The sequence below is a fragment of the Solanum stenotomum genome, chromosome 1 (assembly GCF_019186545.1).
Source record: "Solanum stenotomum isolate F172 chromosome 1, ASM1918654v1, whole genome shotgun sequence".
NCBI lineage: Eukaryota > Viridiplantae > Streptophyta > Magnoliopsida > Solanales > Solanaceae > Solanum > Solanum stenotomum.
Window position 1 is genome coordinate 7,177,476 of NC_064282.1, and position 21,712 is coordinate 7,199,187.

At 34.6% G+C, this 21,712-nt stretch overlaps 3 protein-coding genes and 1 pseudogene across 4 annotated transcripts in view; 3 read left to right on the plus strand and 1 right to left on the minus strand.

Annotated features, from left to right (window-relative positions):
- Positions 1 to 21,712, plus strand: part of LOC125873047 (uncharacterized) — a 121,340-nt gene that overhangs the window by 91,966 nt on the left and 7,662 nt on the right. The window lies entirely within an intron of this gene.
- On the plus strand, positions 483 to 11,383 carry LOC125872974 (mitogen-activated protein kinase kinase kinase 1-like). Of its 2 annotated transcripts, XM_049553803.1 has the most exons (8): positions 486 to 1,904; positions 2,326 to 2,404; positions 2,486 to 2,548; positions 2,813 to 2,970; positions 4,109 to 4,181; positions 4,394 to 4,453; positions 5,431 to 5,541; positions 6,171 to 6,386. In XM_049553803.1, exons 1-8 carry the CDS (start codon positions 646 to 648, stop codon positions 6,360 to 6,362), a joined length of 1,995 nt encoding a protein of 664 aa, XP_049409760.1. In that variant the 5' UTR covers positions 486 to 645; the 3' UTR covers positions 6,363 to 6,386. The 2 variants fall into 2 exon arrangements, with proteins under 2 accessions (XP_049409768.1, XP_049409760.1); XM_049553811.1 differs by lacking the exons at positions 4,394 to 4,453; positions 5,431 to 5,541; positions 6,171 to 6,386 and adding an exon at positions 11,204 to 11,383 and having other exon boundaries at positions 483 to 1,904.
- On the minus strand, positions 8,105 to 9,722 carry LOC125873071 (kinetochore protein NDC80 homolog; annotated as a pseudogene).
- On the plus strand, positions 15,998 to 21,233 carry LOC125873024 (WD-40 repeat-containing protein MSI1). Its single transcript, XM_049553871.1, has 6 exons — positions 15,998 to 16,512; positions 17,691 to 18,017; positions 18,455 to 18,607; positions 19,381 to 19,505; positions 19,641 to 19,736; positions 20,703 to 21,233. The coding sequence occupies exons 1-6, from the start codon at positions 16,168 to 16,170 to the stop codon at positions 20,929 to 20,931; spliced, it is 1,275 nt and encodes a 424-aa protein (XP_049409828.1). The 5' UTR covers positions 15,998 to 16,167; the 3' UTR covers positions 20,932 to 21,233.

Consider the following 21,712-nt stretch of genomic DNA (forward strand, 5'->3'; position numbering starts at 1 on the left):
TATTATTTAATAACAATTCTAAAATAGACATAATATGATAAATTATTCATTGTATTTATAAATTGGATAAATATTGTTGGACATCTGAAATAGTACTCCCTTTGTCCCTATTACTTGTCAATTTTTTACTTGACACACATATTAAGAAAATAATAATTGACATAATATGTACTAATAGAATTTCAAAATCAATTTACTTTAAAATTATTAACTTTCTAAATAAAGTGAAGTTATAGTAATAGTAATAAAAAAATATTATGTTTTATTGATTTGTCAAAAAATAATAAATAAAATGTTAAAATTAGACAAATAAAAAAGGGTAAAATAAATAAATAGAGGACAGAGTAACAATGAAGACGAGCGTGAGACGAAGATATTATTGGAAACTCTCCGCAGACCGCTTACGTGGCACCGCGTGAGGATTGTTGAATTATTTTTCGCTCCGCGCTTCACTTAAAAACAAACAAAAAAAAGTTGAATGAAGAGCCAGAGATGACAAATAGCAATCAACTCCACTGTTTTGACAAATGCAGTCACCGCCGTCTCTTCTGAATTCCTCTTTTTTCCTCAAGTCACCATTTCTCAGGTAAAAATAAAGTCTCTATCTCTCTCACATCTCTATGTGTGAAAACTGAAAATTGAGGGATGTATGCGAAGCAGAAGAAGCTAAGGCCTCGACTTGACCGGACAAATGCCCTAAAAGACGTCGATTACGACGCTTCACAGTCGGTTCCGTCTTCTCCGTCGTCGTTAAGAGATCAACATGCTCACCGGACTAGGTCGCTTGACCTTTATCCTGTACCCGACCGTACAAGTTTCAGAATCGACGGTGCTGCTGGTGAATTCGACACTATTTGCCGCTCTCTCGGGCTTTCTCCTGAAGACTTTGCGATTCCGGTAGCTGCGTGGGAAGCTGGGAAACCTTGCTCTCGTTCTGACAGGTTGCGCAGCACCAGGTTTTCTGATGACCGCCCTGACTCTGATATTAAGCTTGAGGACGCGAATGAACTGTCTGATAGTGTTAGAACTGCTGCTAGGGTTACAGTTGACGCTGAATCGAACATCCGTAATTTGCCCGAAAATGTTATTGAGGTGACGATTAGTGAATCGGATGTAGACACTGAATGCTCTCACTCTGACTGTTTCGGCTCCGAGGATGAGCTTGAGACTGCTGATGAGGTTAGAAATGGTGTTAGGGGTATTGTTGGCGGTAAATTGAAGCACGTATTATATTCATCACCTGAAAATTTGATCAAGGTTAGGGTTAGTGAATCAGAGGACGATAATTTGCCAACGGATGTGAAGTGTGGAATTAAGGGTTTTAGACCACCAAGGCTGGCTCCTCCAGCGACAGACGTGGACGATTTCACATCTGCTTGGGATTTTATCAAAAGTTTTGGTCCTGCCGATGATGAAGGTATGGTTTCGCCGTTACCTGATGAGAGCACTTCTGATGACATACTTGTAAACGAGCAAGTAGAAGAGCTTGCTAAGAACGAAGAGCGTAGAGAGGAGTTTGTAAGAAATGCTTCACAGGTATCAGAGTCTTCTTCGGAAATATCCACTGATAGAGATAACGACTCCTCAGTCTCGAGGACAGAAAATGATGGAGCTTGTGGAAAGCCATTCGAGCAAGGTGTAAGAGATGCTGCTGAAAGTTCTAAATCACCTAGTGGTGATTCCTACAGCCTGATATCAAAGACAAGCTCCAAGTCACCCACCGGTGAATCCGATGACGTTATCTCAGCGATGAGCTCTAAGTCACTGAGTGGTGATTCATATGCATTGATTTTGAAGCCTGTACATTCTGTTTCTCCAAATGGTTCCCCCAGTATAAAATCTTGGCAGAAGGGCGACTTTCTTGGGAGTGGGTCATTTGGAACAGTGTATGAAGGCTTTACCGAGTAAGTGATTACATTTTACATCTATCCAGACTGCGATATTGATGCCAAGTAAATATGGATTCTTTGGTCTGCCCTTTGGTCTGTTGCATTTCTTGATTCCTTGCATTTTCAGATAGACTTCGTCTCCTTACCTGCATTCCTTTTAGCTATATACATATAATTTATATGTAGAGACAGAGGCACCAGGACAAATATGTGTATCTGTAGTATACATGTGTGTGTGGGTGGGGTGGTGGAGGTGTTGGGGGCTAAGGTCGAGCGACTAGCTACTGCAATATTTGACGTCTATCTATCTCACCATGTTCCTTAATACTCCTATAGAGGCCGGCAGAAAGAATGTTGTACTCATCTTATGTGTGTGTGCATCTTATTCTAGTAGAAAAATATGTTTCTTTTCTTAAGATTCTTTACTTGCGTGCAGTGATGGATTCTTTTTTGCCGTCAAAGAAGTTTCGTTGATTGACCCAGGAAACCAACAAAGCCTTTTTCAACTTGAACAGGTATTAGTTGGCCATTTCACTACTTATTTTTTTGGATTTTGTTTTTCCCTTATTCTCCTTACACCTTGTTTGTTTGTGCAGGAGATTTCTCTTCTAAGTCGTTTTCGACATAGAAATATAGTTCGCTATCATGGCACAAACAAGGTATGCTATCATAATCTGGAGTGTGCATCTTCTGCATACTTCCTCTTTGTTGTGTAAGTTGTGAAATTATCGTTCAATTGTGCTGTACACATGGACAAAAGTACTACTATTAGATATTTTGAAAAGACGGAACTCTTTGGGTCTTTTAATTGGTAACATCATCTACTAGATGAAGATCTGATGACGTGCATCTTGAACTGCGAGCTTAAGAGAATTATTCTTCTCATCCTTACTTACAAATTCACAATGTTTTTCTATATTCAGGATGAGAGCAAACTGTATATCTTTCTTGAGCTTGTTACAAAAGGTTCACTTGCTAGTGTCTATCGCAAGTATCGCTTGCGTGATTCCCATGTTTCAGATTACACCAGGCAAATCTTGAGTGGGTTGCATTATCTTCATTCCAGAGAAGTGATGCACAGGTGATACATATGTTCTCTCTACCTTGCTGAGTTGTGGTTATTATTTGTCTTCTCTTGCAATCAATGGGAGCAATGTCTTGATTTGTTGACGTTGTGTGCATGTGGAACTTATCTCTCCATCACTAGAAGACCATTTAGTTGTCGTCATGCAATGTTCTAAATAAATGTATTTGATTCCGAGTGTGTAGTCCGTGACCGTGAGCATTTCTTGCTAAGAAATATCTTGCTTTGATATTATCGAACTACAAATCTCTCGCTATGTGCATGTGAAAAGGCTAAATTGTGCACCAATATGTTTTGCATCTTCATTAAGGCACCATTTGTGTGCATCAAGGCACTTGAATGAAATGTTGTCTCTAGATTTGAACACCGAATGGTTAAGACTGCTTGTTTTTCAACATAATAAATATACAATTCAAATAGAAAAGTACTCATTCCGTTTCAATTTGTTTGTCTTACTTTCCTTTTTAGTCTGATTTAAAAAAACGCCTCCTCTTTTTTGGGCACCTCTCTAAACCTAACTTTTCACATGGCAGGTTTAAGTCTATAAGATTAAAGGGCAAGATATAAAAGCCCTTTTCATTTTTTTAAACTCCGTGTCAAGTCAAACAAGGCAAACAAATTGAAATTGAGGGAGTAATTAAATACGAGAATATATTTCTCAAAAAAAAAAATGAGAAATATAAATGTAATAAATAAAATCATGGAGGGAACTCCTTACCTTTTTCAATCTAGTTGGACAAGGACCGAATCAATATACTCATGGAGTGGTCTCATTGGGTAACTCTTGGAAGGTGAATGCAATGTGCCTATATGAGCTCATGAAAATTTGGTCCTTGCTGTATACGGAAAGGTTCGTTCCTCTGTATCTGCAAAGAAATCTAATTAGGATTTGTCAAATAAATGGTGCTAGTGTTTTGGCTTCTGTAAAAAAGAGGATGGTAGGGGAAAAGAGGATCAGTTAGCTGTCAGCCAGTCATATTTTCCTGTGGATAGGCAGAGTGGCCAAGCGACTTTTCTGTGACACTATAATATCTGTATGACTTCATTGAGAATATGGAAAGTCTCTGAGTATATTTTTATGTGATGTCATGGGAACTTCTTCTTTCTAAAACACTTGTTTATGCTCTTCTTGAAGGGACATTAAGTGTGCCAATATATTGGTGGATGCTAATGGTTCAGTGAAGCTTGCAGATTTTGGACTGGCAAAGGTGGGATAGTTGTGCAATCTGTAGTTTTTTCCTTTTCTTGGTCTTATATCAATCAACTAACTTAATCTGAAACTAGCTGGGGTTGGCTATATGGATTGTTTAAATCAGTTCCAATTCTATTCACCCTGGTTCATTACAACACCTAATAATTTGTCCTTTAGAACAAATTAAAACTACTACTTCTGTCCTGTAACTTGATATTTTATTTACAGGCAACACAATTGAATAACATCAAGTCTTGCAAAGGAACTGCATTCTGGATGGCCCCAGAGGTTTGTTTTCTGCATCACAGTTTTTCGAACTTGGAAGTCTATGATTCCTACTCTCTCAACCCCCAAAACCCACAGACCATAGATTTGATGCCTATAACTGGTTAAAAGTCATGAAAAAACAAGTGGATACAATCTTTCAGTCAATGTTTTTTTTTTAAAAAATAATTGGGGACTCACTTCTATGCAGACTTAGTGCAAAATAGGGCACATAAGAAAAAAGATCCATAATAGGCATTACCAATTAGTTGTGAGTAAGGTTTAGTTCAATAGGAGTCTTCTAGTTTTCATAGCGATTTGTTGGCAAAGAACAGAAATTGTAGAGAACTTTTGGTGCTAGATAACCTAATTTTTCATACGTTGGATTGCTACGGGTATAATTGGAACGACATGGTTAGTGAGGATTCACATAGATGACCCAATTAGCTTGCGATTGAGGCATTGTTGCTGCTCTATAGTCTCACTCGGTGATTTCTTTTCCTTTGCTGTATTGACATATATTATTGATCCATTTAATTTTTTATAATCATTTTAATGAATAGCTATTGAGTAATTTGCTATGAAGGCTTGGGTTTGGGAAAAGAATGATAAATGCACGTTATACATGCCTATACTGTAAATGATTTGTTAAGTGTTGATGATGTTGCAATAGCTTGGATGAAGTTGCTTGTGCAATTTATGTAGCTTATGAGATACAATGTGACAATCTAGGAGTATAGTTCCATATATCTTTGCTGAAGCAAGTGTCTGTTGGTAGAAGCAGAATTCCTCTGGTTAATCCTGCCTGGGAATTTTGTCGTTTACTTCACCCCATTCAATTTGCCATATTTTGAATGATTTCCAGGTGATCATATTTACTCTTTGCCATAATCTATTTGCATCTTTTTCTTATTGTTGAGTTTTAGCAATATAGCAAAAGATTAAATGGGTTCAAGTTATTTACAGGGTTGGCTCATAAATTTGTCTTGGAGCTATTTCAGGTTGTTAATAGGAAGAGCAATGGATATGGAACTCCTGCTGATATATGGAGTTTGGGTTGCACTGTCTTAGAGATGTTAACTGGACAAATTCCTTATTCTCACTTGGAAGGGGTATGTTATATCTCAATGATTGAATTTTCTCTATGGAAATTGCAACCACTTAACTTTATGACGTGTGTTTTGCTCGAGTGGGAATATGAGAATGACTTCACCAGATTCAACAATTGATCTCTTGCTTGTTTGTGTATGAATCATCTAAAATATGTAGTCTTAAGTGAAATAGGAGATTATTATGAAAATAAATTTACATTCATGATCTAGTAGTTGACAACTGCTTGTATGTTAATTTATGTTCTCCTTTAACAACCACTGTAAATTTTCCTGAAAATATTCTTCTATTAGCATGGGCGGGTGTCTTTTAGTATCTTTTTCTCACTTCAATTGTAATAGATCTTCCTTAAGCTTTAAGGCGTAGGCCTGTAGCTGATCTACACATCAGAGGTAACTGCTGCTGCATGACATTGCATAACCAGTTTAAGTCTTATATTCTTGGAAGAAGTCTACTTAGTAATAGTACTAGTAAGCACACTGATAATTACAACAATATGAGTCCTGAATGATCTAGTTTCTTTTTGCCCAAATAATGGAACTTCATGACTAGAAAAAAAGAGAAGCTCTACGTTTCCTCAGGTTTTAAGGGTATTCACATGTTAAGATTTTATCATTGTTTTGTGCAACAGATGCAAGCACTGTTCAGGATAGGCAGAGGTGAACCTCCTCCTATACCAGATACCTTATCGACAGAAGCTCAGGATTTCATAAAAAGCTGTTTGCGAGTTAATCCAAATGATCGGCCAACTGCAGCTGAACTACTAGAACATCCATTTGTTATGAAGCCACCATCAAATTTCTCAGGTCCTTTAGCGCCATAAATTCTGCTGTCAATTGTACTGAGGTAAATACCATCTGCATCTGTGTATAGGGAGTTCTATAGTTTTTCCTCCTTTCCACAAACTCAGAAAGAAAGGAAGTCTTGTGTGGGAGGGGATATAAAATTGCCCTTTTGGTGCATTTAAAAAAAACTGACTTCTTTATAAAATGAGCTTATAAGAGATTATTGAGTTAAATTTCACTCTGGGGAAAGAGAAATGTTTTTGTTTTAAGCTATTTGAACCTCACAAGTCATCAGTATTCATTGTTGAGGGGGAATTTCAAGGTCTATTATATGCTTCTCTTGTATTTAGTTAGTTCTCTTTTTTTAACCTGCCTAGAATTCATGCTAGCATTGACATGGTATGCAATTTGCTACAGTGTACTCTTTAAGTCTCCAAGCTCTTGCTTTCTCAAAAAAAAAAAGGAGGGTCTGCAAGTACTCATCTGATGCTTTGAGGACCGTGCAAGTCGAGGATCAATTTCAAATGAGATGCTTGTACAGGGGATTGGTTTGTGTTGCATCTAAGAAGTCTGTCAACTGAAAATTGCAAATATTTGGAGGTGAGCAGTTGAATGCTGAATGGTCATGGGTAAGTTGTAAGTAAGATTGAACAACAATGTTCATACATTGCACTTGTGCCTGGTTGTGTTCTGTCTATCCAAGATTAAAAGTAAATTGTTAGTGAAAAGATCATTATCTTATAAAGAAAATTGTATATACCAGATAAATGGTATTTCTCGGTACACAAAGGACAATGATTGCACAGTTGGAAATGCTTCTTTTGCTGTTTTTACCTGTTATGTTAGATGTGTAACATGTGATGGACTGTTAAATTTCATAGTTGACCTTGTCTGATGGAAGATGAGTGCTTGCCAAGACACCTACGAATCCTGGTATGATGGAAAATTACCAAAAGATTACTTAACTTTGCAAGTCCAATTCAAAAGGGGTGGGATTAGTTTGTTGATCGAGGTTTGTATTATTACTACTTTCTCTACATTACATGACCAAAAGAACTTCTCCCATAAGTGAGGTTTGTATTATTACTACTTTCTCTCTTCACATTTGGATTCTAGTAGTTTCCACTTCTGTAGCCCAATCCCCCCACCTAATACTGGAGGTTTTGGCTGAAGAAACATTGTCCAGTTCAGTTATTTGCTAAATTGTGGCTTTCATTCTCCATCAGAATTTGAGTGGCAGGCAATTATCAGCCTGGAACTATAATAAGATGCAAAATATCAGGTTTTCAATCACTGGGTTTTTTTTAAGCCATCACCAGGGTTGTGAGCCCTTAGTGTGGGGGGTTAGGCTTGACCCCGACACTGGTTATGGTTCATACATTGGAAAAGCATGCTGTGGTAAAAAGAATCTGAATATAGCACGATAAAGCTTGAACTATGGACGGCAGATATTCACGAGTAAATAAGTGAGCTAATAATCCAACAACCTTAATATGCTAAATAAAGAGAACAAAAATTCAAAACTCAGCTGATGAGGCATGATAAGTCAACGCCTACTATAATTTCAATTATCATTGTCCCAATTTATATGGCATAGTTGGAATTTCGAGATTCAAACTTCTAAACTTTGATCTTGAATTTGGACAGAGAAGTTTTAATGGTAACTACGTTAAAGTAATGTAATTCACAATTATTAACAACTTAAAATATTTAAAAAGGCATTTAATGAAATTTCGGTCAAAGAAAAACTTGGTTGACGCTCGAAATTTCAACAGTGTTACATAAATTGGGACCGAAGGAGTACAAACTCTAAGAAGGTCAATCGAAAAGTAGTCTATGTAGAAAACTTGAATTGAACTGCACATCCCTTGATAAGTCATCTAAATTATCTGCTGAGAATTCAATATGCATACAGGCTGAGTGCTAACTTGATATAATGGCAGCTATGACTATTAACTGAATGGTACTTGTAAGCAATCAACAGTGGTGGACGATACACTAAGATATCCTTCCAACCTTGTCGTATTACTCATACTCTTACAGCTCTATTTGGATTTTGGTCCAACTAAACTAGCATGGCAATACAATAAATCCATGCCTAAACAACAAACCTTGGATTACTGGAAACTTAAATCTCGTAATGTCAAATGGAAGTTAACTCACTGTTCTTTCTAACAACAATTAACAGTAGAAAAGAGTATGAGACTACCTCCTTAAAGATTGGTTGCACTCAAGCATTAGCTCCTACAGCTTCTTGTACTCATTCCTAGCTGCAGAGTCGAGGTCCCACGCCTTCTCCTCCCATCCATTCCTCTGGTTCTTAATATCCCTTTTCATCCTCTCTGCATCCCCCGCATTATTCCCTTGCTCCTCCACCCTATTCTTCAACTCCTCGCTCTCTGCACAAATCATCTCCTTGGCTGCAACCTTAGTCTCCAAGCCTTTCTCCTTCTCCTCTAACAGCTTCTCCATCACCATCATATGCTCTTTTAACTGTTCAATCATGGCATGAAACTTCTTCACATCTTCCTCCAATGCACTCTTCTCATTCTCCAACACGTTTTTCTTTGATGGCCCTTTCTTCATCGCCTCCAGCTTCTCCTCTTGAGTCTTCACATTCCCCTCCAAAACATTCACATTCTCAATCAACCGCTCCCTTTCTTGTTCCAACTCCTGCTTAAATTGATGTCCACTTGATCATCTTTTCCCCTGAGGTAATGCAAATAACTCTCAATAGCATAGCTCAACTCCTTATTCTCCAAAGTAGGTGGTTGAGCAGAACTCAGCCGGTTATCATCAAATTTACACAACTGAACAAGCCAGTGAATTGCTGCGAATAGACTAGGCCAATGATGAGGTGTCCCAGCGGCGCATAATGCAGATTTGTTCAATTTCACTGGGCAATTTAAGGATTTCATTAGGGTTTGGAGTTTATCTTCTAGTTTTTGCGACTCTAATGAGGACAATTCAAAACGACAGAGGATAAATTTAAGGGTTTCGGTGATATCTTTGACAGAAGGGAGAGGAGGTTCGAGAGGAAAGGTACGCATTGATTGTGCGCATAGCAGAGAGTTGATAGGAGCGGTCGGAAATGGGGATAGCAAAGGACCGGGAGTTTACACCGATAGATGAAGGGCGGCTACCGGCAAAGCTTGTATCGGAATCACGGACGCCGGTGGAGAGAAAATGCCGAAGATGGCGGTGGATGTCGCCGATCCGGCACTGCTGAGTTCACACGGCGGCGTCCGGCGCATCTCATTGTCGGAAATTGTGGAAGATGCTGCTGTTGATCTGTATAGTGAAAGGTTTTTGAGTTCCCGCTTTGCAATTGAGAAATAGGTTCCTCCTTTTGGACGAATTCTGAACTGCGCGCCAAAATCAACTGGAATTATGATATACTGCCGGTTTTTTCCCCTTTTCATGAATTTAAATCATACACATAGTATTAAAAAAATATTACTATTATTATTATTACTAGTAAAATTATTCGCGCTTCGCGTGGAAATTTAATACCACGGAATTTATAAATAATACTTAAAATCTATTGGTCATTAAAACTAAAATACTATATTATCTTACATACAAGATTACGTAGTAACAAACATTAATATTGTTAATGAAAATTATTACATTTCATCATTTATCCTTAATAACATAAGTATAAATTAATGATTGTAAAAGTACATATCGGATCTATAACATAAGCAATGGTATTAGTGAGCCACTCAAAAAAAGAAATGTACACAAATATTCAATTGTGAAGAAAAAGAAGAGGTTCAAAATTTTCGTTATTTTAAATGAGAGAAGATCCCTCTATTTATAGACAACAAAGGATAGTGTGAATAAATGTTTATTGTACTTTATCGGAAATGTTACAACTATTTGGAAAAGTTGTAATCTTTTGAAAAGGTCACAACCTTTCATAAAAGTTGCAACTTTTCATAAAAGTCACAAATCTTCATTAAAGTCGCAACTTTTCATAAATGTCATAACTTTTCATAAAAGGGTAAGGCTAGTTTTGGAAATAAATAAATTAAAAGGAAATTTTGGTTTGTGGTGGCGCCACGTAGGTGTGCCTAATGTTCTCTTTTATATATATACTAGATAATCTTGCCCGTACTACGCACGAGCCCAATAACATAAATGGTATGTTTTGGGGCTAATAACCGAGTTTTTGAAGCGATTGTTTGAGTAGATAAAGGAATAAATTTTTTTTTATCACAAACATGTACTTTCTTTGACGCTATTTAAGGCATAATAAGACTACCCACATACAACATTATTGAAATATTTTATGTTGTCAATTACCATGATTTATAGTATTTTTACGATAGATTCACTTCAAGAATCAGTGAAATTTTTTGTATTTTTTTCAAAACATATTTTATGTTGTCAATTATCATGATTTATAGTATTTTTACGCAATTTTTAAATATATATAAAAAAAAAAGACAAATAAATTAAAATGGACCCAATATATGTTATTTTTGTTGTCTCAATTTATGTGACACAAATAAAATTTGGAGAGTCATTCAAATTTTCATATGTTTTTTAAAAAAAATTTAAGTTATTAATTATTGTGATTTATAATATTTTTATGTAACTTTGAAATAACGTACATTACTGGTCACATTGTCCTAATTTATGTGATATGGATAAAATTACAAAACTAACCCTTTTAAAATATCTATATTTTAAGTTGTTGATTATTATTATTTATAATACTTTTTTGGTAATTTTAAAATGATATGTGTTATTTTTTTTGTCCCAATATATGTGAGNTCTATTCACCCTGGTTCATTACAACACCTAATAATTTGTCCTTTAGAACAAATTAAAACTACTACTTCTGTCCTGTAACTTGATATTTTATTTACAGGCAACACAATTGAATAACATCAAGTCTTGCAAAGGAACTGCATTCTGGATGGCCCCAGAGGTTTGTTTTCTGCATCACAGTTTTTCGAACTTGGAAGTCTATGATTCCTACTCTCTCAACCCCCAAAACCCACAGACCATAGATTTGATGCCTATAACTGGTTAAAAGTCATGAAAAAACAAGTGGATACAATCTTTCAGTCAATGTTTTTTTTTTAAAAAATAATTGGGGACTCACTTCTATGCAGACTTAGTGCAAAATAGGGCACATAAGAAAAAAGATCCATAATAGGCATTACCAATTAGTTGTGAGTAAGGTTTAGTTCAATAGGAGTCTTCTAGTTTTCATAGCGATTTGTTGGCAAAGAACAGAAATTGTAGAGAACTTTTGGTGCTAGATAACCTAATTTTTCATACGTTGGATTGCTACGGGTATAATTGGAACGACATGGTTAGTGAGGATTCACATAGATGATCCAATTAGCATGCGATTGAGGCATTGTTGCTGCTCTATAGTCTCACTCGGTGATTTCTTTTCCTTTCTAATTTCCGACAACGAGATCCGGCACTGCTGAGTTCACACGGCGGCGTCCGGCGCATCTCATTGTCGAAAATTGTGGAAAATGCTGCTGTTGATCTGTATGGTGAAAGGTTTTTGAGTTCCCGCTTTGCAATTGAGAAATAGGTTCCTCCTTTTGGACTAATTTTGAACTGCGCGCCAAAATCAACTGGAATTATGATATACTGTCGGCTTTTTCCCCTTTCCATGAATTTAAATCATACACATAGTATTAAAAAAATATTACTATTATTATTATTACCAGTGAAATTATCCGCACTTTGCGTGGAAATTTAATATCACGGAATTTATAAATAATACTTAAAAACTATCGGTCATTAAAACTAAAACATTATATTATCTTAAATACAAGATTACGTAGTAACAAACATTAATATTGTTAATGAAAATTATTACATTTTATCATTTATCCTTAATAACATAAGCATAAATTAATGATTGTAAAAGTACATATCGGATCTATACATAAGCAATGGTATCAGTAAGCCACTCAAAAGGAGAAAAGTACACAAATATTTAATTGTGAAGAAAAAGAAGAGGTTCAAAATTTTCGTTATTTTAAAATGAGAGAAGATCCCTCTATTTATAGACAACAAAGGATAATGTGAATAAAGTTTATTGTGCCTTATCGGAATGTTACAACTATTTGGAAAGTTGTAATCCTTCAAAAAGATCACAACCTTTCATAAAAGTCACTACTTTTCATAAAAGTCGCAACTTTTCATAAAAGTCGCAAATCTTCATTAAAGTCGCAACTTTTCATAAATGTCATAACTTTTCATAAAAGGGTAAGGCTAGTTTTGGAAATAAATAAATTAAAAGGAAATTCTGGTTTGTGGTGGCGCCACGTAGGCGTGCCTAATGTTCTCTTTTATATATATACTAGATAATGTTGTCTGTGCTACGCACGAGCCCAATAATATAAATGGTATGTTTTGGGGCTAATAACCGAGTTTTTGAAGCGATTGTTTGAGTGGATAAAGGAATAATTTTTTTTTTATCACAAACATGTACTTTCTTTGACGCTATTTAAGGCATAATAAGACTACCCACATACAACATTTTTGAAATATTTTATGTTGTCAATTATCATGATTTATAGTATTTTTACGATAGATTCACTTCAAGAATCAACGGAATTTTTTGTATTTTTTTCAAAAAGTATTTTATATTGTCAATTATCATGATTTATAGTATTTTTACGATAGATTCACTTCAAGAATCAACGGAATTTTTTGTATTTTTTTCAAAAAATATTTTATATTGTCAATTATCATGATTTATAGTATTTTTACGCAATTTTTAAATTTAAAAAATAAAATAAAAAATAAGACAAATAAATTAAAATGGACCCAATATATGTTATTTTTGTTGTCTCAATTTATGTGACACAAATGAAATTTGGAGAGTCATCCAAATTTTCATATTTTTTTAAAAATGTTTTAAGTTATTAATTATTGTGATTTATGATATTTTTATGTAACTTTGAAATAACGTACATTACTGGTCACATTGTCCTAATTTATGTGATATGGATAAAATTACAAAATTAACCCTTTTAAAATGTCTTTTAGATATTTTAAGTTGTTAATTATTATTATTATTTATAATACTTTTTTGATAATTTTAAAACGATATGTGTTGTTTTTTCTGATCCAATATATGTGAGCCTGATAGAATTTTGAGAGTCAACGTATTGTATTATATAGCTTTTAAATATTTTAAATTGGTAATTATTGTAATTTTTAATGCTTTATAAGTCATTTGTAAATGATATATGTTGCTTCCTTGATTGAGACTTTTCCATTTGTGACACATATATATAGATATTTGGTGCCCATGCTAGCACGACCCCAATAAATATTAATTTTTTTAAAAAATTTATGTGATATAAATGGAATTTGAAGATCAATCGATTTTTTATATGTTTTCTTAAAAATATATTTGAAGTTATTAAATTGTTGTGATTTATAGTATTTTTGCGTTAGTTTTGAATAATATAGGTTACTCATGTTTCAATTCACATGAATAATCATAAATATTTTCAGTTGTAAATTTATTGTGAATTCTAGAAATTTTTACGTTATTTTCAAATAGTACATGTTACTTATTCTATTCCAATTAGTCAACCAAATTTCTTATATGATTTAAAAATATTTTTAATTGCTAATTATTGTGATTTATAGCATCTTTTATGTAACTTTTAATAATATATAACTTGTTCAAATTCATATGACAATGATAAGATTTCAAGAGTCAACGCAATAAAAATTTAAATTAAGTTGTACCTCTAATATATTTTGTAGCTAAAATATACTCTCTCTGTCCACTTGTATTTGTCATGTTGCGCTTTTTGAAAGTCCATTTGACTAATTTTGAAAGTTAAATCAGATTGTATTAATTCGATATTTTTTAAAAAATAAATAAATATGCAAAATCTATACAAAAAGTACTATAAATTGTAATTTTTTTGCCTATGAATATGATGAAAAAAACACATTGCAAAATATTAGTTAAAATTCTTATAGTTTGACTCTAAAAAGGAAATCATAACAATTAAAAGTGCATAGAGAGAGTAATAAATAAGTAATTAAATTTCAAGAAGTTTAAAATAAAAGGTTGGAAAAAATAATTAGATAGACAACATATATTGAAAATTGAAAACATATAAATAATAAATGGGCCCAAATAAGGTCAAACTTTTTGGCAAATAAAGTAGTAGGTAATTAATGGTGTTAAATTGTCCAATAATATAAATTTTAAAGGTACAACTATAAAAGAAGAATGTACAACACTATGAAGCACATATTATTCAACACTTGTCATGTGCTAAGTAGTAAATATTCCCACTTATTATATATAGTAATATATATATGATTATTACAACAACCGCATTGAGTATCTATATCGTGGAATTACAAAGGCTATTTTCAAAAGATACTCAAATTCGAGTATAACAAATTCAAGTAAGAAGAATAAAATGAAGAAAATCATGGAAATTATTTAGCAACTAATAAGGGAGGTAACGCAAAAGCTGCAATAAATGAATAAAAAGTTAAAAATCATAGGATAATTAAAACATAATGAACAACAAACAATGATAGATATCAAAAGCAAGAACTAATGCGACAACAAACATCAACATGCGTAAGACCTCAGAAAATAAGACAACACTCCATTGGCTTATTAACCTTTTACCCCAATAAGTGGCCTCCACGTCCTCATGTTTAAGGTCGTATCCTTGGTAATTTGAAGTTAGTTGTTTTGTGTTGTGTCTAATCAATTCTCACACTACTTCTTCTGCCTGCTCTGCCGCTTCTCGTACCTATTGTAACCAACCTCTCGTACCTCCTCACTAAGGCATCTACATATATTTTTTTTACATGTTCAAACCATCTCAACGTTACTTTCTTCGTATTGTCTATCACAAGAGCCTGCTCTAACCTTATTTTGGATATCCTTATTCATAATTTTATTGCTAATTGTATGTCCACTCTAAATATACTATTAGAGTATAATATATTTAATTTTCATTTTTAGTAGATTACCAAATAAATTTTATGAGAGATTTATCTTACAATAACATATTTAATGTAATTTTACAGAGTACAAGAAGGTAAATATGTATGCAAATCCTACTCATATAAAATAGAATAAATCGTTTTTGATAGTCTCTCAACTCAAGTAACAAACATTACAAATGAAAAAAGTAAACATTGAGAGAATAAAAGAATCAAGACAATTTTTTTTTAAGAAAACAAGACAAATCATACTAAAAACACAACAATCTCTACGACAAAAATAATATGATGATCGAAGTGCTATATACAATTAAAAAAATGGAATAACAAGAATTTTATAGATAACACCATGACTATTAAAATGAAAGACCAAGTTAGACTACTTTCAACAACTCAATTAACCCTATACTTTTATTAACACAACTATTTTACCACATTACCTTTATTAATTTATGTTTAGTATTAGATTTTAAAAAATAATTTGAGTGATAAATAATTAGCGCTAAGAATAAAACATAGAAAAAATCATCATTAAATAGTAGTTGATAAGTAAAAGTGAACCGAGGAGTATAATTTATATTTACTGGCTAGAGGATAAACTTGGCGGCTATTTATGTAAAGAGACCTGCAAATCTAACCGACTCGTAATTCGGGTCACAGCCCAATCTCATCGTAATATAAAACCCTTTTAGATATCCACATATCCCGCAAAAAAAGAAAAAGAAAATAAAATCCACTGGAAAATACCGTTCCCTCCAAATCTCTACAAACCCTCGTAAAAATCCCCAAACTCCACAAAACCCAAACCCTCACACACTCAAAACAGAAGAAGAAAAATCTTAAGGCAGTTCTTGAAATTGTTTAATGGGGAAAGACGAAGATGAGATGAGGGGTGAAATTGAGGAGAGGCTGATAAACGAGGAGTACAAGATTTGGAAGAAGAATACACCTTTTCTTTACGATCTGGTTATTACTCACGCGCTTGAATGGCCTTCGCTCACCGTTGAATGGTTACCGGACCGGGAAGAGCCGTCTGGAAAGGATTATTCCGTTCAGAAGATGATTTTGGGGACTCATACATCGGAAAATGAGCCCAATTATCTCATGCTTGCTCAGGTTCAGCTTCCTCTTGAGGATGCTGAGAATGATGCCCGACACTATGATGATGATCGGTCTGAATTTGGCGGATTTGGCTGTGCCAATGGCAAGGTTTGAATCTATTCTGTTTTATGCCTTGCTTGACTGTTTTATATGGGTTTTCATGTTCTGCTTTTCTGAATGTTTTTGGATGCTTTATTGTTACTACATTTTTCTGGCTAATTTTAGTTTGAAGGTCTGAGATTTACTTGTTTTGTACTAGAGTTTAGTTGTTCTAGGACTGCCTGTTTAAGAATCTATTGAATTTTGATAGCTTTGGGATTATGCTATATACTATGTGGTTTAAAGTTTTATCAACAACGCTATAACCAGTGCAGTCCCAGAGTCTGTAGTGTGTACACAGACTTACCCCTACCTTGTGGAGTTTGAGAGGTTGTTTCTGATAAGACCTTTGGCTCAAAATTTTCTCCTTCGCAGCTTCGGTACTAGGGAGTACTGAATTGAAAGTTGTCAGTTCAATTCCTGGATTTTGCTTAAGGTACAGTTAAAATTTCATCAAAAAAATCACCAAAGGAAAAAAAAAGGGGCCTAGCATAAATAGTGCAACATTTTCTGACTCACCGCAGCACCAAATAAGGGCATCTAATAGGTCAATCCCTTTTGGCAGAGTGAACTCTTTGACTGACATGTTCTTATTGAAATTCTATGCGCTGTTGTTGTTTTTATTATTCCTCTTCTTTCTGAGTCATGATATTGTTGAAATGTTATCTTCTGAAAGGACACTTGAGGCTGTTATATCATATGAATTATGATGCTTGGAATGGTTTGTAACAAAGCCAATGCTTCCGGATTTGGTTAGAGTTCTAAAACTACTGGTTAAGTTGCTCCACTCATCTGAATGCAAAGATTATTGGAAGCAACATTTTTGCAGGAGAAAACTGATGAAGTTTGAATAACCAGCTAGAACTTCGAAAAGCTTATGAGAATACCATTTATGACTATCTCCTTTTAGTGTAGATTGATGTCACTGTTATAAAAGGTACTATCCACATATAGATTCAGTGGAAAGTTGATAATGAATTCTTCTATTTATGATGAGGGCATGGAACTGTAAAATCTTATTCTCTAAAAGATTTTTAAAATGGTCTGTCATTGCCAATTATCACTTGGAGGCCTTATTCTGATATCTTTTTGCTGTACTACTATTTCCCCATAATATCAGAGTGAACTTCTTGTCTCTTTTTCAACATTGAGTGACTTATGTATAATGATAAATATTTCTCTTTCAGGTACAAATAATCCAGCAAATAAATCATGATGGAGAGGTTAATCGGGCTCGATATATGCCCCAAAACCCATTTATCATTGCAACTAAGACAGTTAGTGCTGAAGTATATGTTTTTGACTACAGTAAACATCCATCTAAGCCTCCTCTAGATGGTGCATGCAATCCAGATTTGAGGTTAAGAGGCCACAGTACAGAGGGCTACGGTTTGTCTTGGAGTCAATTTAAGCAGGGTCATTTATTGAGTGGTTCAGATGACGCACATATATGTTTATGGGACATTAATGCCACTCCCAAAAATAAGGCTTTAGAGGCTATGCAGATATTTAAGGTTTGCCTGGTGTTTTTTTCATGAGTCTGCACTGGATAGATACTGCCATGTTACACTGCATATCATTAACAATTTGTTGCACCTGCTTACTACTTGTAGTTTTATCTTGTGCAAATAACTATGATTGATAAATGGAGAAGAACTTGCATGCTTTCCCTTCCAGCAAACACCCCCAGGCACCTCAAAGTAAAAAAAGATCAAGTGAAGCAGAACAGCATGAGATCTCTTTATTAATATCATGTTACAAAAGTTAAACTGAAACTTCAATAGTGTCCCAACTTTTACCTCAAAGGATATTTTTGGTCACGTCATGTCTACTATTTGCTGTCTGAAGCTTCAGTCTACCTAGCATGGACAAGAATCTTGTCTCTCGGATTATTTTCTCATTAAGCTTTTGTCAGCTTTTCATGGTTTGTTCTAATATTTAAAATGTGTAGGTTCATGAAGGTGTTGTTGAGGATGTAGCTTGGCATCTGAGGCATGAGTATTTATTTGGCTCTGTTGGGGATGATCAGTATCTGCACGTCTGGGATCTGCGAACTCCATCAGTAACCAAGCCTATACAATCTGTAGTTGCACATCAAAGCGAGGTGCGGCTTAGACTTCTTAGCTGCACTTTTCCACGTTTATGTAGTTAATAACGCTTTCCTTTTGACTAGTGGAGGAACCACTCAGATATGTCTTTAACATAGTTGGCAGTCTTTTGATTTTCTTGCATGGAATGTGAGAATCTCGTGCTTACAAAATAATTACAGTTTTTCTTAAAACTAGAATTTGTGTTTTCCAATTTTTACCCGCACTTTTTTTATTCACATTTGTGGGTTTACAATATTGGAATGTGCAAACAAGTAGTATTGCTGTGTGAAAACTATAATGTGATGTTCATGTCTGGATGAATTTTTGTTTCGTTTTATAGTGTGGTGCCTCCTCATGTTGCTCCATTAGCTCTATATGTCCTTCCCCACCTAGCACACTGTAGAATCAGTTGATCTAGTTTTCACATAACACACCTTGAAATAAACCCTATGATATGCTTTTTCCACTCTGTTGTGTTGACTTTAGGTGCATGCTATTAACCAAATATTCTTTGAAATAACATATGATCTATTTTAATAGATATTCGATTTTGATTGCTTCCCTATGTTTGTGAATTTTGACTTTAAATGGCTTAAGGAGAAGGTCCTGCCTTCCATACTCTATGCTGATTATTAGATGTACAAAATCATAGAGGATGATCACTATTGCACATTGCCTATTAAATGAAAAACATTTCTTAATGCAGTTATCTATATTTTAGTATTCGTAAACAAGCATGTTTGTGTTCATGATTCTGCATGATTGACCTCCTTTCTCTTTTGATCAGGTTAACTGCTTAGCTTTCAACCCCTTTAATGAATGGGTTGTGGCAACAGGGTCTACAGACAAGACAGTTAAATTATTTGATCTACGCAAGATTTCTACTGCACTTCATACTTTGGATTGTCACAAGTAAGATGTCTTCCTTACATATACTTTTGTGGAAAATGTTGGCTCCGTCATCATTCATGTTAAATAGTATAATAGAAGCTTGTACATCTGTATTTACAGTTGCTTATCATTAATTTCCTTGTAACTTTTCTACAGAGAGGAAGTTTTCCAGGTTGGTTGGAATCCGAAGAATGAAACCATTTTAGCTTCTTGTTGCCTTGGTAGGAGACTCATGGTGTGGGATCTCAGCAGGTTACTCTTCCAGCTATCCTTGCTAGTATTTTCATGATATCAGAGTGAATGTTCTGTCGGTCCAGTTGGTGCTTTTATTCTGTCTTGCTCTTTGATGTTTTGAATTTTAGTTATTCTATCTATTCGTTAACACCTGCCTTATCTTGCCAGCTATAGTTCACCTATAGTTGGGATTTATCATCTCTATTCCTTCCCTCTTCTCCCACAGGGCGTCAAGGCCCTGTACTCCTTAGAAAACCACCTCATTCAAAAGTGGGCAAAAAGCTATGCCATTTCATTGTCTGCTTCTGCTCATTTATTTGGAAAAACACCTTTTAGTCCTAAATTAGTATTTTGTCACTTCCTTTATAGGTTGCCACTTTGTCACCTGACTCAACATGTGGATTTGGAACTCTGAAATAGGCTCATTCTGTTGTGTGTTTGAGTCTATATTGTACTGAATTGTCCTAGCATGTGAAAATGACTACATCATATGCTCTACTGAGTACTGGCAAGTGTAGAATTGAAGTTCCATGTTGATTTGTGCGCATGATAATCCAGATGTACAATTGTATTATCATGTGGTCTGAATCTGAGTTTCTGATCCAAGTCTCAGTATCTGGGATTGCATTTATTCACTGAATCGTTGGGTGGTATCCAATCCATTGTTTTTGCTTTGTGACAACTTGTCGTATAGAAGTTGGACTTTGACATTATAGATATCATTGCATTGAGGGTTTGAAACCATGGACTTTAAACAGAACTTTAGAAAAACTAGTTTAACCATGATATTTTCTTGTGTCAAAAAAAACCATTTCTGCTCAGTGATACATTTAACGTCTAGGCTTGAATGCCTTTGTATGGCGTTACATGGGATTTTTTTTAGATGATTTACATGAATCACTAGAGGTTGTATATATAATGTTCCCTTTAAGATCTGCAGGCTGCAGTAAACCTGAAATTTCACTTTTTTTAAATTTGGTGTAGGATCGATGAGGAACAAACTCCAGAAGATGCAGAAGATGGACCACCAGAGTTGCTCTTTATTCATGGTGGCCATACAAGTAAAATTTCAGACTTCTCATGGAACCCATGTGAAGATTGGGTCGTTGCTAGTGTTGCTGAGGATAATATACTACAAATCTGGCAGATGGCTGAAAACATCTACCATGATGAAGATGATCTGCCTGGAGATGATGCCCCCAAAGGTCCCTAGGATTACTAATATAGCCCTTAGGAGGGTATTGTAACATCAATTAGGAGAGCCTAAAAAAAATGCTTGTTCTATTTGCCCCTCTACTCCCCCACATTGTCGCGTTATTTTTTCTTTTCAATTTTCCTTTTGAACTGAGCTTCTCTCTACTGCTGTGATATCTATGGCTGTTAGCCTGTTACTTTAACAACTTGTTTTTCTCTTTTAACATTTCATTTATGTATTTAGGTGAAAAAATATTGAGCTCGCTCCTTTATCTTTTTTTTTGTATTGGCAAATGATTTGGCCAGCTTTATACTTTTCTAGATTCTATTTCTTTTTTCCTCCATAATTAGCTGTGATTGCTTGCTTAAAGATGAAAGCAAAGTTCATGTGAGTTGATGATGTAATTTTATTCCTATAAAGAATAGGATTGTGACAGGCTAGGCTACTAACATGGGCATGTGACCTAAATTATATGCTTTAATATAGGGGGTGGTTATCCATTCCAGTCCCTCATCTGTAAACCTGCATAGTTTCACGTGAGAGACTGTTTTAACAGATTAATTAGCCCACAAAAGATGGAACAAAGCCAACCCTATCTGTTTAGCCAAAAAAATGATCTTTCGTTTGGTTTGGGAAAAAAAGAACAATATTATCGAAATAAAATGTAGGATTGTTTTATTCCATCATTGGTTAGAGGTATTAGTTGGTCCCGTAGATAACTTTGTCTATTGGAATATCAAGTGTACCTTTTTTTATTTAGTCTTGCAAAATACTTCTTCCTTCTTTTGTTAACTTGTCT

Excerpts from the sequence above, each read along its gene's own strand:
- LOC125872974 (XM_049553803.1), top strand. The coding sequence starts at position 646 with ATGTATGCGAAGCAGAAGAAGCTAAGGCCTCGACTTGACCGGACAAAT. Across the intron at positions 4,454-5,430 it reads CATTCTGGATGGCCCCAGAG|GTTGTTAATAGGAAGAGCAA; the intron begins GTTTGTTTTCTG and ends GAGCTATTTCAG. Across the intron at positions 5,542-6,170 it reads CTTATTCTCACTTGGAAGGG|ATGCAAGCACTGTTCAGGAT; the intron begins GTATGTTATATC and ends TTTGTGCAACAG.
- LOC125873024 (XM_049553871.1), top strand. The coding sequence starts at position 16,168 with ATGGGGAAAGACGAAGATGAGATGAGGGGTGAAATTGAGGAGAGGCTG. Across the intron at positions 16,513-17,690 it reads TTGGCTGTGCCAATGGCAAG|GTACAAATAATCCAGCAAAT; the intron begins GTTTGAATCTAT and ends TTTCTCTTTCAG. Across the intron at positions 19,737-20,702 it reads ATGGTGTGGGATCTCAGCAG|GATCGATGAGGAACAAACTC; the intron begins GTTACTCTTCCA and ends AATTTGGTGTAG.